General features: G+C 46.1%; 1 protein-coding gene across 1 annotated transcript in view; it reads left to right on the top strand.

Annotated features, from left to right (window-relative positions):
- Positions 1–16,171, top strand: part of PCNX3 (pecanex 3) — a 42,739-nt gene that overhangs the window by 14,903 nt on the left and 11,665 nt on the right. The window contains exons 10-24 of the mRNA XM_039366186.1: positions 885–1,020; positions 2,091–2,251; positions 3,876–4,029; positions 5,515–5,547; positions 6,144–6,315; positions 6,916–7,026; positions 8,239–8,330; positions 9,310–9,419; positions 9,564–9,669; positions 9,881–9,973; positions 10,428–10,578; positions 11,409–11,556; positions 12,801–12,978; positions 13,529–13,637; positions 14,635–14,764. Of these exons, the coding sequence (XP_039222120.1) occupies positions 885–1,020; positions 2,091–2,251; positions 3,876–4,029; positions 5,515–5,547; positions 6,144–6,315; positions 6,916–7,026; positions 8,239–8,330; positions 9,310–9,419; positions 9,564–9,669; positions 9,881–9,973; positions 10,428–10,578; positions 11,409–11,556; positions 12,801–12,978; positions 13,529–13,637; positions 14,635–14,764 (1,884 nt within the window). The remainder of the gene's footprint in view (positions 1–884; positions 1,021–2,090; positions 2,252–3,875; positions 4,030–5,514; positions 5,548–6,143; positions 6,316–6,915; positions 7,027–8,238; positions 8,331–9,309; positions 9,420–9,563; positions 9,670–9,880; positions 9,974–10,427; positions 10,579–11,408; positions 11,557–12,800; positions 12,979–13,528; positions 13,638–14,634; positions 14,765–16,171) is intronic.

Here is a 16,171-nt window from a genome sequence, read left to right as displayed (position 1 = left end):
AGTCTCTCTTTCAACGGCCAAAATGTTCCCCCAGAGAAGGAGATTGCCGGCAGATCCTTGGGATAAACTACAGGTAGACCTCAACTTCCGAGCACAATTGAGCCCAAGGTTTGGCTGCTAAGCGACACATTGACCTGTCTGAGATGGTATAGGTTCTCCTGCTTGGGCAAGGGGCTGGACTAGAAGATCTCCAAGGTCCCTTCCAGCTTCTCTTCCATTCCATTCCATTCTATTCTATTCTATTTTCTATTCTGTTCCGCTCCGTTCCATTGCATTCCATTCCATTCATTATTCTATTCCAGAGATAGGCAACCTCGGCTCTTTTATGATTCATGGACTTCAACTCCCAGAATTCCTGAGTCAGCATAGGAGTTGAAGTCCATGAGTTGTCTATCCCTGCTCTATTCTATTAATTATTCTATTCTATTCTGTTCTGTTCCTTTCCATTCCGTTCCATTCCATTCATTATTCTATTCTATTCTATTCTATTCATTATTCTCTTCTATTCTATTCTATTCTATTCTATTCATTATTCTATTCTATTCTATTTTCTATTCTGCATTCTATTTTCTATTCTATTCTATTCTATTCATTATTCTGTTCCGTTCCGTTCCATACATTATTCTATTCATTCTTCTCTTCTCTTCTCTTCTCTTCTCTTCTCTTCTCTTCTCTTCTCTTCTCTTCTATTCTATCCAATCCATTATTCTGGCTGAGTTCGAAGACCCCTGGCCTAAGTGATCGATCCTTCCCGTGAAGCCTGTTGTATCGTAGGAAAACTTGCCGGTGTCAGAGCGTGTCCCAGCAATAGAAAGAGGAGGATGGTTTAGTCAGGGGAGAGTTCTGTTGCTCATGGCCTCGTCGCTCTGTGTTTGCCTTGGCAGGGAGAGACACTCGCATTCCTCCAGTTTCAACTCCGCAGAAGTTCCCGAAGGGACCCCGGCCCTCTCCCTGCTGCAGCCGCGGCCTGTGGTCCTCCAGGGGATGCAGGTCCGCCGGGTCCCCCTGGAGATCCCCGAGGTGAGACTGGGAGGCCTTCAGACGCTGTGGAGATTCTCCACCGTCCAGGCCGTGGTTAGGCCAGGCCTGTCCCAGCTTGGCTCTTCAGGAAAGAAATATCATCCTCCTCCTCATCTCCTCCTCCCCCTCCTCCTCCTGCCCTTCTCCTCCTTCTGCTGCGCTCCTCCTCCCGACTCCATTCCCTTCTAACACTGATGATGTCACCTAGTTGGGTAATGAAACGTCTGCAAGAAAACAACCCAGCTCGGAGAGCACCAAGGACCCAATAGTTGTCGTCATCCTCTCCTCCTCTTCTTCCTCCTCATCCTCTTCTTCTCCTTCTCTTCCTCCTGCCCTCCTCCTCCTCCTCCTCTCATCCCCTTCTAACACTGATGATGTTACCTAGTTGGGTCATGAAATGTCTGCAAAGAAAAAACAAACTCAGAGAGACTCACAGTCCTCCTCCCTCCTCCTCCTCTTCTTCTCCTCCTCTTCTTCCTCCTCCTCCTCTGCTTCTTCTCCTGCTGCCCTCCTCCTCCCCCTCCTCCTCTCGACTCCATCCCCTTCTAACACTGATGAGGTTGCCTAGTTGGGTCATGAAACGTCTGCAAGAAAACAAACTCAGAGAGACTCACAATCCTCCCCTTCTTTTCTTCTCCTCCTCCTTCCCCCTCCTCCTCCTGCCCTCCTCCTCCCCCTCCTCTCAATTCCATTCCCTTCTAACACTGATGATGTTGCCTAGTTGGGTCATGAAACGTCTGCAAGAAAACCGCCCAGCTCGGAGAGCACCAAAGCCCCATCAGAAGCACCTTTGGAATGAACAAAGGAGAATATTTGCAGCTCATGGTTGACATGAGGGTCCTTAGTGCTCTCTGAGCCTGGTTGATGTTTTTGCAGACATTTCACGACCCAAATTAGGTAACATCCACGGTGCTGGTGGTGTTTCTGGCTGGGGAATTCTGGGAGTCGAAGTCCACAGATCGGAAAGTGGCCAAGGTTGAGAAAGGCTGGCTTCGACTTTCCATTGTGGTGAGGAAGTAAAGTTGGAATAGCAACGTTTTGGTTGTTATTGTTTTTTTTTCTTTTTCCAGTTTGATCTTCTGGACCAAGAATCCTTGCACGAATCCCAGGAAAACACCTTAATGATCGAGGACAAGTGTCAGCCTCGACAATACTACAAATTTTGGCTTCTTCCCGGGCACTGGATGCGAGTTCGCTACGACCGGTTGGCGCTGTTGGCTCTTTTGGATCGGTGAGGGCCCAATTTGCAGGCTTTTCTGGGCTGCCTTGGGGAGGAGGCATCTCTTAACACAAAAAGCGTGAGACAAACACACACACACACACACACACACACACCCCTTCTAGACTGGCAAAACAGCTGGCTAGCACCTTCTCACTTTGCGTCACCTTAGCAGCCCCAAATAGACACCCAAAATTCTGCTAATTCTTTTTTTTTTAAAATACATTTTATTGATTTTTTTTAATATAAACACCTTGATATTTGATAAACAGCGTGTTGTCTGGGTTTATATTTAAGTTTATATTTAAAGTTATCACTAACGGTTAGTTTCTACATTCCAAAATCCACCTAATAGCTTTGCTCGATTTTCTCTTCCTCCAATCATATTCTCTTTGCCACCTTAAATTAATAGCAGTTCTTATTAATTTGATAGGTAGCAATTAAATAAAATATTAATTTGATAGGTAGCAATTTCTAAAATGTCTACCTATAATAATCACATCAATATCACGCTTCTCTTCTGTCTGGTCATCTTGCTTGCCTTGTCACAAATCCTGTTTACAAATTCTTATTTAAATTGATTTTCCCTACAATGTTCAAAACCTTTCCGCTGGTTAAAATGTTCTCAGTAGTTAAATCTATTTTCATGTCTTAAAAAAAATGATTAAGAAAAATACTGCTGCTCCTGCTGATTGAGCTCGACGTTTGAAAACTTCAGACCGTGACGACAAAGAGAAGCTTCTCCCGTGATTCTTCCAGCTATTTGCACAGGGGTGATCACAACTCCCGTTGTGCCCAGCCAACAGATCCAGGGAATTGGGAAGCTGATCGTCACCGTGGATATCTTTTTGGCTCTGTTCCTTTTCCCGTTGTTTATTTTATTGTTGTATTATTTGACTTCTGTTTGCACTCCTTTCGTTTTCTTTTTCATTATTCTAAAGCTGCCTGGAGTAGCTAGCCCCTACGGCGAGATACGACAGCAAATTAATTTAACCGATAAATAAATGAGTTTGCTTTAGGCCAGGGGTCTTCAAACCTGGCCCTTTGGTGACTTGTGGACTTCAACTCCTAGAATTCCTCAGCCAGCGTGCCTGGCTGAGGAATTCTGGGAGTTGCACAAGTCTTAAAGTTGCCACGTTTGAAGACTCCTGGTATATGGAAAAGATTCCCTCTAGTCACCCTTGACCCCAGTGCAGGGGTCTTTCAACTTGGCCCTTGGATGACTTGTGGACTTCAACTCCCAGAATTCCTCAGCCAGCGTGCCTGGCTGAGGAATTCTGGGAGTTGCACAAGTCTTAAAGTTGCCACGTTTGAAGACTCCTGGTATATGGAAAAGATTCCCTCTAGTCACCCTTGACCCCAGTGCAGGGGTCTTCCAACTTGGCCCTTGGATGACTTGTGGACTTCAACTCCCAGAATTCCTCAGCCAGGCACGCGTGCCTGGCTGAGGAATTCTGGGAGTTGAAGTCCACAAGTCATCCAAGGGCCAAGTTTGAAGATGCCTGCTGTAACTTCCCTTAACAACTGTGGCCGGAAACGGGGCCGAACTCGCTTAACGGATATCTCGCTTTGCGATGGAAATGGTCGTACATTGATGACTAGCGGTGTCTCCTTCTCCTTTCCCCCCCCCCCCCAGGAATCGTCAAGTAGCCGAGAACGTCTTCGTGGTGTTTTTGGTGACCCTGGTGGCCTTCTTGGGCTATCTCCTTCTGCTCCAGGGCTTCTTCCGGGACATCTGGGTCTTCCAGTTCTGCGTGGTCATCGCCAGCTGCCAGTACTCTCTGCTCAAGGTGAGGCCAAGGCTTGACCCCCCCCCCCCAAAAAAACCTCTGGCCGAGTCAAGAGTTTCTGTTCCAGTGGACCTCCGTTCGTGGCCTCCCCCCCCAACCCACCTGGCCCAGCTGTGCGGTCTGTGCCAGGAAGGTCCCCCTGCAGCTCTTCCCTCCCTGGGAAGACGGTTTTCGAGCCAAATCACCCCGGTCTCTCTTTTATACGAGGGTAATTTGGAAATAAGCCTCCATTTGGCTATCCATGACAGACACTCGCAGATACAGAACTTTTATTATACCTATTAGAAAACTACAACATCACATTTCCTTTTGACATAATAATAACAACAACAGCAAGAGTACAGAGAAGAGCAACAAAGATGATTAGGGGACTGGAGGCTAAAGCATATAAGGAAAGGCTGCTGGAATTGGGGATGTCTAGTTTAATGAAGAGAAGGACGAGGGGGGACAGGATAGCAGGGTTCCAGTATCTCAGGGGCTGCCCCAAAGATGAGGCAGTCAAGCTATTTTCCAACACACCAGAAGGCAGGACAAGAAGCAACGGATGGAAACGAACCAAGGAGAGAAGCAACCTAGAACTAAGGAGAAACTTCCTGACAGAACAATTAACTCGTGGAACTCCTTGCCTCCAGAAGTGGTGAATGCTCCAACACTGAAAGTTTTTAAGAAGAGACTGGACAGCCATTTGTCTGAAATGGTATAGGGTTTCCTGCCTGAGCAGGGGGTTGGACTAGATGTCCTCCAAGGTCCCTTCCAACTTTTTATTATTATTACTATTACTATTATAACAACAATAGAATAGATGAGAAAGAGCTGGAGAAGATCATAAAATACAAAGACCTACAAATAGAAATAGAAAGACTGTGGCAAAAGCAAGCAAGGGTAGTACCAATAGCGATAGGCTCCTTGGGTGCCATCCCAAAACAACTGGAGCACCACTTGAACACCATTGGCATTGACAAATTCGCCATTAGTCAATTGCAAAAGGCGGCCTTACTAGGAACCGCTTCCATCCTGCGACGATACCTGTAATACCATCAGACATCCACATCTGCCTATCCCATGTCCTTGGGAAGGACTCGATAGGTAGACAAAAATGCCAAATCCAGTCAGAACATCTGGCTGACTGTGCGATGATCCATAATAATAATAATAATAATAATAATAATAATAATAATAATAATAATAATAATAATAATAATAATAATAATAAAAACGTGTGGACTTCAACTCCCAGAATTCCCAGAGCAACTATGCTGGTTCTCCATGCTGGCTGGGGAATTCTGGGCATTGAAGTCCAGCTTTTTTTTTTTTTTTTTTTTTTGAAGTGGCCGAGGTTGAGAAAAAACTGTCCTGTAGCCTTTCCTTGAATATCGGAGCTAGTATAAATCTAATTTATACTGAATTTTCCTTCTGCGACATAGGAGCCAGGGAATCCTTGAAGGACTAACCAATTTTTCCTCCTTTATTTTGTTTTTTTTCCAGAGTGTACAGCCAGATGCTGCCTCTCCCATGCATGTGAGTTATTTGGCTACGAGAAATCTTAACACAGGCAGACGTGTGGAATTGGGGTTAGAGCAGTGGTTCGCAACCTTGGGCACTGTTAAGAAGTGAGGACTTCAACTCCCAGAATTCCCCAGCCAGTACGGTGGGAGGGGAATTCTGGGAGTTGAAGTCCACATCTTGTAACGCATGCGGGCTGGGGAATTCTGGGAACGAAAGCCCACCGATCCTTAAGGATGCTGGCTTGCGGAATTCTGGGAGTTGAAGTCCACCTCTCTTAAACCATACTGGCTGGGGAATTCTGGGAATCGAATTCCACCCACGTTAAGGCAAGCTGGCTGGAGAATTCTGGGAGTTGAAGTCCACCTCTCTTAAACCATGCTAGCTGGGGAATTCTGGGAATCAAAGTCCAACCATCCTAAAGCAAGCTGGCTGGGGCATTCTGGGAGTGAAGTCCACCCATCTTAACGTTCCCGAGGCTGAAAAACGCCGAGCTAAAACAAATCCTGGGCCGGGGAAGTGGTGACCCAGTTCATTCTGGGCCAGGCAACCGTGGGTCATAAATCTCGGCCCTATTCCCAAAGCTTTTCAACCTTCCTGTCCCCTGGCAGGGCCACAACTGGATTATTGCCTACAGCCGGCCGGTGTACTTCTGCGTGGCTTGCCTCTTGATTTGGCTGCTGGACCTGTGTGCTCGGATCGGGCCCTTCCCTCCCGTCGTCCTTTACGACGTCACCCTTTTCTCCACCGACTTCTTCTACTGCACTCGTGACATGGCTATTGGTAAGCCACCGATTGCCGGGCTGGGAGAGTTCGGACGTGGTTAAGGAACTCGTGGTAGGTGGAGGTGACGTCTCCCCTGGCCTAATTTTTTTTTTCTCCTGGTTTTCTGTTGTTCTTCTTCTTCTTCTTCTTCTTCTTCTTCTTCTTCTTCTTCTTCTTCTTCTTCTTCTTCTTCTTCTTCTTCTTCTTCTTCTTCTTCTTCTTCTTCTTCCTTCTTCTTCTTCTTCTTCTTCTTCTTCTTCTTCTTCTTCTTCTTCCTCCTCTTCCTTTTCTTCTTCCTCCTCTCCTCTTCTTCTTCTTCTTCTTCTTCTTCTTCTTCTTCTTCTTCTTCTTCTTCTTCTTCTTCTCTTCCTTTTCTTCTTCCTCCTCTTTTTCTTCTTCTTCTTCTTCTTCTTCTTCTTCCTTCTCTTCTTTTTTTTCTTCTTTTTTCTTCTTATTTTTCTTCTTCCTCTTTTTCTTCTTCCTCTTCTTCCTTCCTTCCTTCCTTCCTTCCTTCCTTCCTTCCTTCCTTCCTTCCTTCCTTCCTTCCTTCCTTCCTTCCTTTCTTTCTTTCTTTCTTTCTTTCTTTCTTTCTTTCTTTCTCTTTTTGTTTCCTTCCAGTGTTCATTCTTTGCTTCCCAGCCATTTTCCTCTTTGGGCTTCTCCCGCAAGTGAACACCTGCTTCATGTACCTTCTGGAACAGGTCGAGATGAACGTCTTCGGCGGGACAGGTGAGGAGGGAAAGGGTTGTGGGGGGAATCGGGACCTTTGCGAAGGGGAAATTTGAAATTTGACGACGGTGACGATAGATGAAAAAAGCTGTGGCTCAGACTTGAACTGAGGGCTCCTCGGTGCTCTCTGAGCTGGGTGGGTTTCTGGCAGACGTTTCATGACCCAACTAGGTAACAACATCAGTGCTAGAAGAGAGTGGGGATTAAGGAGGAGAAGGATAAGGAGGACTGTGGAGTCCTTAGTGCTCTCCAATCTTGGTTGTTTCCTTGCAGACGTTTCATGACCCAACTAGGTAATAACATCAATGTTAGAGGGAAGTGGGGGTTTGCTTCTTGTTAATAAGAGATCCCCCCAAGGTGAAAATTTTATTATTGGTTAGAAACACGCTAGAATGAGAAAAGGTTATGAAGTGTAAAGAGATAATTGATCATTTGTATTTATATTCCATGATTATTTGTATGAACTTGTTCTTATTTCTTCTTCTTCGTCTTTGTATATTTGTGATCTTCAATAATATGGTAAACTATAATTAATATGTAATATATTATTGTTTTAAAGTGACTATAATGAATTAATATTAAGGCTTGTTAAGTAGTGAAATGAACGAGATTTATTGACTGATTTGTTATTTACGTGATTATATGGAAAGCTGTTTAATAATAGAGTAATTATTAAGATTTAATATGTAAACCCGGATGGGTAGATTTGCTGAAGCGATGTTATTTTGTGGGATTAATCCCACTTTTGTGTTACCCCTTTTCCCTGGCCTAACCTTTTTGTATGTTTTCCGTTGACTTACCCTTTTTGACCCTTTCCCCTTATTACCTTTATAAAACTTAATAAAAATATTTATATATATAAAAAGAAAGAGATTCCCCCCCCCCAGGTGAAATAGCCTTCAGTTTACAACCATTCATTTAGCGTCCATTCAAAGTTACTGAGAAGAATGAACTTTTTTCTCGTTGACTTTCTTTGTGGAAAGTTGGCTGGGAAGGTCGCAAATGGCGATCCCAGGACCCCAGGACACTGTAACCCACCAGTCTCCAAACTTGGCCCTTTTGTGACTTATGGACTTCAACTCTCAGTCGAGCCTCCCACCCTGGCATCTCTGGGTGGTGACCTGTCCGGGCCTGGCTCGCTCAGCCTCTGAGATCAGCCAAAGTCAAGCAGAACGTGCTCTTCACAGCCTGGTTTTTCTTTTCCATCTCCAGCTGCCACCAGCCCCCTCACCGCCCTGTTCGCCCTGCTCCGCAGCATCCTTGTGGCCGGCCTCCTGTACGGGTTCTGCTTGGGAGCCATCAAGGTATCGGCAATGGGAAGGAAGGGGCTGGGGGGGGGCTCAAAGGGGGTGAAGATTAAGTTCCCCTTTGTTCCCTCCTTCCCATGTTCCCCATTCTTTTTCTTGATGTATAAGGGAACCTGCCTTGCATTGTGTGTGTGTGTGTGTGTACAATTATGTGTCTGTGTGTGTGTGTATCCTGCCTTTATTATTTTTTATAAATAACACAAGGTGGCAAGTATACTCCTGCCTCTTCCTATTTTCCTTGCAAAAGCAAACCCTTTCAGGTGAGTTAGGCCGAGAGAGAGGGATTGGCCCAAAGTCACCCAGCTGGCTTTCATGCCTAAGGCGGGACTAGAACTCACTGTCTCCTGGTGATTGGCCCAGAGTCACCCAGCTGACTTTCATGCCTAAGGCGGGGCTAGAACTCACCGTCTCCTGGTGATTGGCCCAAAGTCACCCAGCTGGCTTACATGCCTAAGGCGGGACTAGAACTCACTGTCTCCTAGTGATTGGCCCAAAGTCACCCAGTTGTCTTTCATGCCTAAAGCGGGACTAGAACTCACCGTCTCCTTGTGATTGGCCCAAAGTCACCCAGCTGACTTTCATGCCTAAGACGGGGCTAGAACTCACCGTCACCTAGCTGATCCAGAGAGAAAGAGGAGAGAGAGAGAGAGAGAGAGAATGAACACTTCAGAACCAGATTATAAATACCTTTGAGGGATCTGTTGTAACTTGGACTGGTTTCAAGGTTGTAAGTCAAGGACTACGTATAATAGGCCAGCCCAGGAAATGGCGTTTTAGTCCCCCAGTGCGACCACATCAGCCAGTTGTCTTAATCTGGCTTGATTTGGGGAACACCCATCCTGCGATGTATTGCGGCCTGTTCCTGGACACACAACCCAGGTGCAGATCCTGTGCTTTGCAAACAAACCTCTGCTTTGCGCCGTTGTTACGTTGCCAAGACCGGCACGACGGACATCCCTCGCCTTTTCTTTCCCAGGTTCCGTGGGGTGACCAGCACGTGCCAGTCCTCTTTTCCGTCTTCTGCGGTGTCCTGGTGTCCCTGTCCTATCATCTCAGCCGTCAGAGCAGCGACCCTACCATCCTCTGGTCTGTAGCCCACCCACCCACCCATTCCTTGGGGGTTTTTGCGAGGGAGAAGACAGGTCTCCCATCCCTTGGGGGGCTGCTTCGGGTTTCAGCAAAGCACTTTTCTCTCCCTCTCTTCCTCCCTCCCTCCCCGGTGATGGTTAGGTCTCTGATCCGCACCAAGATTTTGCCCGAGTTTGAGAACCACAACGTGGACAGCGGTCCGGTTGGCGTGAAGGATCCCTTGCCGGAGAAACTGCGCAGTTCTCTGGTGAGGAAGGCCTTTGCCTTGAAAAGCAGGCCTGGATTCCGAGCTTCTTGGCGGGGGGCTGTTAATGGGGAGTAGGGGGAAACGAAAGCCAAGCTGGAAAGGGCTGTCCAAGGAGATCCAGCCCTGGAGACGGTACATTCCGAACCCAGAGCTTCTGGCCTCTCCTTGCCCGCTCTTCAACGCTCCTCTTTTGTTCTTCCACCCAACCCAGCGCGAGATCCTTCACTCGGACCTCGTCATGTGCTTCATCATCGCGGTGCTGACCTTCGCCATCAGCGCCAGCACCGTCTTCATCGCTCTTGAGGTACCTGAGACAAGGACGAGGGGACGGGAGGAAGGGGGCCGTGGGGTGGGCAGTGGGTAGCAGCTTGGCTTGTGGGCACGGGGGAAACACTGTTCAGCTAATCCTCGACTTACTACAGTTCTGAAATAACAGAAAATACGTGTAGCTTGGGTTTTAGATTTTATGAGGGCAATTTGGAAACAAACCTCCATTTGATTATCAATGACAGACACTCGCAGATACAGAACTTTTATTATGCCCACCAGAAAACTACAACACTACATTACTTTTTGACATAACCGCCATTCAAATTGAGGGCCCTCCAGTCCACACACCCTCCAGTCCACGGGAAAACCTTTCTCCACGGAACTGGTTCCTGGTGTCCAAAAAGTTGGGGATCTCTGCGCTAAATGGGCAGTCGTAAGTCGGGGACCCCCTGTAACCTTGGCGTTTCTCCTGATTCTGCCCTTCTCAGTCTGTCCTGGGCTATGTGCTCTACGCCCTGGCAGGGCTGATCGGTTTTGTCACGCACTACCTCCTGCCCCAACTCCGGAAGCAGCTGCCCTGGTTTTGCCTCTCGCAGCCTGTCCTGAAACCGCGGGAATACAGCCAGTTCGAAGTCCGCAGTAAGTCCGTGCCTGGAGAGGAAGTGAATGGAGGCTCTGGGAGGCTCTGGGCTCTGCTACACTTCCCCTCATGCCCGACCACGAGGCATGCCGGTTGAAAGTGAAGGCAGCGGTTGGGCTGGGGACTTCTGGGAATTGAAGTCCACCTCTCTTAAAGCATGCTAGGTGGGGAATTCTGGGAGTTGAAATCCACAAAGCATTCTGGCCAGGGATTCTGGGAGTTGAAGTCCACCCAACGTAAAGCATGGTGGCTGGGGAATTCTGGGAGTTAATGTCCACAAAGCATTCTGGCCAGAGAATTCTGGGAGTTGATGTCCACCCCTCTTAAAGCGTGCTGGATGGGGGATTCTGGGAGTTGAAGTCCACCCCTCTTAAAGCATGCTGGCTGGGAGATTCTGGAAGTTAGTTCACCCAACTTAAAGCATGCTTGATGGGGAATTCTGGGAGTTGAAGTTCACAAAGCATTCTGGCCGGGGAATTCTGGGAGTTGAAGTCCAGCCATCTTAAAGCATGCTGGCTGGGAAATTTTGGGAGTTGAATTCATCCATCTTAAAACATGCTGGCTGAGAATTCTGGGAATGAAAGTCCACCCATCCGGCTGGGGAATTCTGGGAGCTGAAATCCACCCATCTTAAAAATTACCAAGGTTGAGAAACAGTGAGCTAGTCTGCAGATTAGTTACAGACCAGATTAGGACGTTGCAGAATCCCTGGGCTTTGAGCTTCTCTCAAGGGGGGTTACCTGGGATCTTTTGGGATTGAAATGGCGGAAAGGCGGTGGTCTCAATCCTTTTCTTTTTGACCCTCTCCTCCCCTCTCCTGTCCTTCCAGGCGCTGCTGAGCTGATGTGGTTTGAGAAACTCTACGCCTGGCTGCAGTGCGTCGAGAAGTACGTCATCTACCCAGCTGTGGTGCTGAACGCCCTGACGATCGATGCCCACTGGGTCAGCAGCCCCCGGCAGGAGAAGCTGTGCATTCCGTAAGTCCAGCCCCTCCCGGCAGACCTGCAGCCCCATTGGTGGGGAGAAGGGCTTGTACCTCCCGTGACATCCCATCCCACGTGCCAAGGAGGCAGAGCTTTTGACGTCGCATCACACAACGCACAAAGGAGGCAGGGTTTACAGTATAAGGATACTGCTGTAGAGCTTATGGACAAGGCTGCTTTTATTGGGGGTGAGAATGCAGTAATTGCAGGCTACACTCTGCCCGCTGCCAGCAGTTCGATCCTGACCGATTCAAAGTTGACTCAGCCTTCCCTCCTTCCGAGGTCGGTAAAAGGAGGACCCAGATTGCTGTGCGGGGCAAGATGCCGACTCTGTAAACCGCTTAGAGAGGGCTGTGAAGCATCGTGAAGCAGTATATAAGTCTAAGGGCTATTGCAGTTCTATTCTATTCTATTCTATTCTATTTCTATTCTATATTTTACATTCTATTCTATTCTATTCTATTCTATTCTATTCTACTCTATCCTATTCCTATTCTATATTTTCTATCCTGTCCTGTCCTGTCCTGTCCTATCCTATCCTATCCTATCCTATCCTATCCTATCCTATCCTATTCTATTCCTATTCCTATTCCTAGTCTATTCTATATTTTACATTCTATTCTATCCTATTCCTATGCCTATTCTATATTTTCTATTCTATCCTACCCTGTCCTGTCCCGTCCTGTCCCGTCCCGTCCCATTCCATTCCATTCCATTCCATTCCATTCTATTCTATTCTATTCTATTCTTTGTTTCTCTATTCTATTCTATTCTATTCTATTCTATATTTTACATTCTATTCTACTCTACTCTACTCTATTCTACTCTCTGTTCTCTAATTACCATGGTGGTGCAATGGTTAAGAATGCAGTATTGCAGGCTAACTCTGCCCACTGCCAGGAGTTCAGTCCTGACGGGCTCAAGGTTGACTCAGCCTTCCGTCCTTCCGAGGTCGGTAAAACGAGGACTCAGATTGTTGCAAGGCACAAGAAGCTGACTCTGTAAACGGCTTAGAGAGGGCTGTAGACCACCGTGAAGCATTATATAAGTCTAAGTGCTGTTGCACTCTCCTGCGGACGTCTTTGCCCCAGGGCTGCGGTGTTGCCGACCTCTGCCGCAATCAATGGAGGGCGCAAATCTTTCAATGGTTTGCATTCTTCTTTTTTTTTTTTTTTAGAGAGAGAGATTGGTAATAATTCTTACTCTCTTTTCTCTCCCTGCGCGCATTCTGACCCCAGCTGCCGAGCTCTTCTCCTCACCGTGGCCGGCATGAAACTTCTGCGGGGTTCCTTCTGTTGCCCCCCACAACAGTATGTCACCCTCGGCTTCACCGTCCTCTTCTTTCAGTTTGACTACAAAAAATATTCGGAGGGTTTCCTCACCGACTACTTCATCATGTCGATTCTCTTTAGCAAGGTGAGTGCTGGTTTGGGGCTTCTTGCACCCCCCTTTTTTTTCTCTTCCTTCTAGCACAGTGGTTCTCAGCCTGTGGGTCGGGACCCCATTTGGGGTCGAACGACCATTTCACGGGGGTCGCCAAACAAGGCTGTCTGCCATTTTTCCCCCTTTTCTTTGGCCACACCTCTGGCACCCAGTGATGTATAAGTGGTTGGAGGTCACCACAACATGGGGAACTGTATTATGGGGTCACGGCATTAGAAAGGTTGAGAACCACTGTATCTAGCAGGTAAATAATGGTTTGGGGGAGCCGACATATCGAGACCTGCCCTCCTCTTGAAGGAAACAGAGGCTGGAAAGGCCCCCCTCAATGAGGACTGGCTGCTTTCATTTCAAAACTGGGCTCGCTTTCCACCCTGGGCACAGAAACCAGGAATGTCTCCAAAAACGGACCGGATTTGTTTTGCGAAAAAGCCACTGATTTGGTCCTTTTGACTCCGTTTGGCTTTCTCTAAATTTTTTCTTTTTCTACCCTCTCTGTGATTCTGATCGTGTTTTTTTCCCCCAGCTGTGGGATCTTTTGTACAAGCTTCGGTTTGTCCTTACCTACATCGCCCCCTGGCAGATCACCTGGGGCTCCGCCTTCCACGCCTTTGCCCAGCCCTTCGCCGTGCCACGTATCCTTTTCCGAGATGGGGCAAGGAAGGAGAAAGGAATTTTATTTGCCTTCCCTGGCCAAAATTCCCTCCAGAAGCGGCGAACGTTCCAACGCTGGAAGTTTTTAAGAAGAGACTAGACGGCCTTTTGTCTGAAACGGGATGGGGTTTCCTGCCTGAGCAGGGGGTTGGACTAGATGACCTTCAGGGTCCCTTCCAGCTTTATTGTTGTTGTTTTTGTTATTATAACTATTATTGTTAACCTGTGGAACGCAGGGCCTCAAGAATTTTGGAAGACAGCATGTTATTTTATTTTACTTTTTAATTTATTTCTCCAGTTACAGTTCTGTCCCAGACTTGAGGTTCTTTTACCTAAACCCAGAGTTTCCCAACCTTGGTTAAGATAGTTGGACATCCGGCTGCAAAAGTTGATGGAGTTAGCAGAGATGGCTAAATTGACTGCTTTGATTAAAGAAAACACACACACACACACACACCTAATGTTGTTTCTACCTGGAAACCACTTCTTGACTTCTGGAAAAAAAAAATGAAACTTTGATTTTGGGTTTTGCCTATTAGACAGGCTTGTTGTTACAGACATGGTTAGTTGATATTACTACGTAAAAGTAAAAAAAAATTGAGTTTTGATGCTATTATGTTATCCTACTGCACCAAAGGGAGTTGGACGTCAACGCCTCTTCTTTCTTTTCACCCTCTGCTCTACGTTTTCCCCTTCTCCCTCCCTTATTTTCCTACTATTTCCTTTTGTATTTTATATTATAAACTAATAAAAAAAGAAAGAAGAGAGAAAAGGTGGGTGAACTTCAACTCCCACAATTCCCCAGCCAGCCGCGAAGAATTAAGTCCACCCGTTTTAAAGTTCTCAAGGTTGGGAGCGCTGATCTTGGGTGCAAATCTTCCTCCAAGTCCTTCCTTCCTTCCCGTAACAGAGAATTTTGGAAGTGGAACCTGACAGTCTCTGGTATGTTTGATGTGTCCTTAACCCCTGTCTCTCCAGATTCAGCCATGCTTTTCCTCCAGGCTGTTCTCTCCGCGCTGTTCTCCACTCCTCTCAACCCGTTGCTGGGCAGCGCTGTGTTCATCATGTCTTACGCGCGCCCTGTCAAATTTTGGGAGCGCGATTACAAGTGAGTTGGGAGCATAAAAGCCCCCAGACCAATTCATTTGCTTTAACGCTCCCTCAAAGAGGTCCTGGAGAAAAAGGGGTTCCAATAGCATCGATTGCACCCCGGATGGCAGAAAGGATTATCCTGTGATGCTTAGAAAACCACATTTTTCTATGCTAATAGTTAATCATTTTAATCACGGCACAGTACTTGAGTAAAATGGTTCAGCTAAAATTGACATGTTATGGGACTGATTGGGGTAGATTGTAGGGGTGATGCTGAAATATAATTTTATCTTATTTTGCTTTTCTATCAAATGATTATATTTTACTCCAGTTTCGTTTTAAAAAAAAATTTAATAGGATTTTACTAACATTCTGTGTTTGGAACTCTGTATTTTGCTAAGGCCTATTATATTTACTCACACATTAATCGGCTCTCCACTCACGTAAATTAGGGAGTGACCCTAACATTTTGAGAATATGTATTTTCTTAACAGGGATGTTATTATTTACTATTAATGTTAGTACTATTTATTATTATTATTATTATTATTATTATTATTATTATTATTTAATATATTGTAAAAAGTGATGGCTATTGCTGGTCTACGACCGTAATAAAATTTATTATTATTATTATTGATAAGGCCTATGGGCGAATCAATAAGCTAACTAATTGTTTTAATAAAGGCAGTAATAGGAAGGGTTACTGCTTCCTGAGTTGTTTTGATTTGCTGGGCAACAGGCAAACCTTATCAATAAGCAAACCTTATCAAATAATCTGCATTTTTATTTATTATTATTTTTTTTTTTCATTTCCTTTGCTTTTAAACTTAGAAGTGTTTCTCAATCTTAGCCATTTTAAGCAGTCTGAACTACCAAGTCCTAGAATTCCCCCATCATCATGTTTTGAGTTGGATAGACTTCAACTCCCAGAATTCTTAGCCAATGGCCCTGCTGGTTGAGGAATTCTGGGAGTTGAAATCGAGACAGCTTAAATTTGCTAAGATTGAAAAATGCTGTTTTAAATATTGGTAGCGATCACAGCTCCATGATTGAATGGAAGACTATTGAGGGCCAGATATTAAATGGGTTTTTTTGGGGAAAGGAGTTGAGGATTTGATGACCTGTCTCTTTAATTTATCACATCAAATTGGGCGATCAGATGCAGGCTGCAGGTCTTCAGACAGCCACTAGAGGGCAGCAGTGCTCCTATTATCTCTGCTGCTCCTCTGGATTTTACTCACTCAGAGTATAGGAAGTCCTCAAGTTACAACCGTAATGGAGTCTACCCATCGCAGTCGTAACTCATAATAGTTATAAAGTGGGTTGGTTCCCGCTTGAGCAGAGGGTTGGACTAGATGACCTCCAAGGTCCCTTCAATCCCACAATCCCACGTTCTACATTCTAAAATAATAGAGTATTA

This window comes from Crotalus tigris, unplaced genomic scaffold (genome assembly GCF_016545835.1).
Source record: "Crotalus tigris isolate CLP2741 ecotype Arizona unplaced genomic scaffold, ASM1654583v1 scf7180000020245.1906669, whole genome shotgun sequence".
NCBI classification, from domain to species: Eukaryota; Metazoa; Chordata; class Lepidosauria; order Squamata; family Viperidae; genus Crotalus; species Crotalus tigris.
Note: the sequence above shows the minus strand (reverse complement) of the source record. Positions and strands in the feature narration are given on the sequence as shown.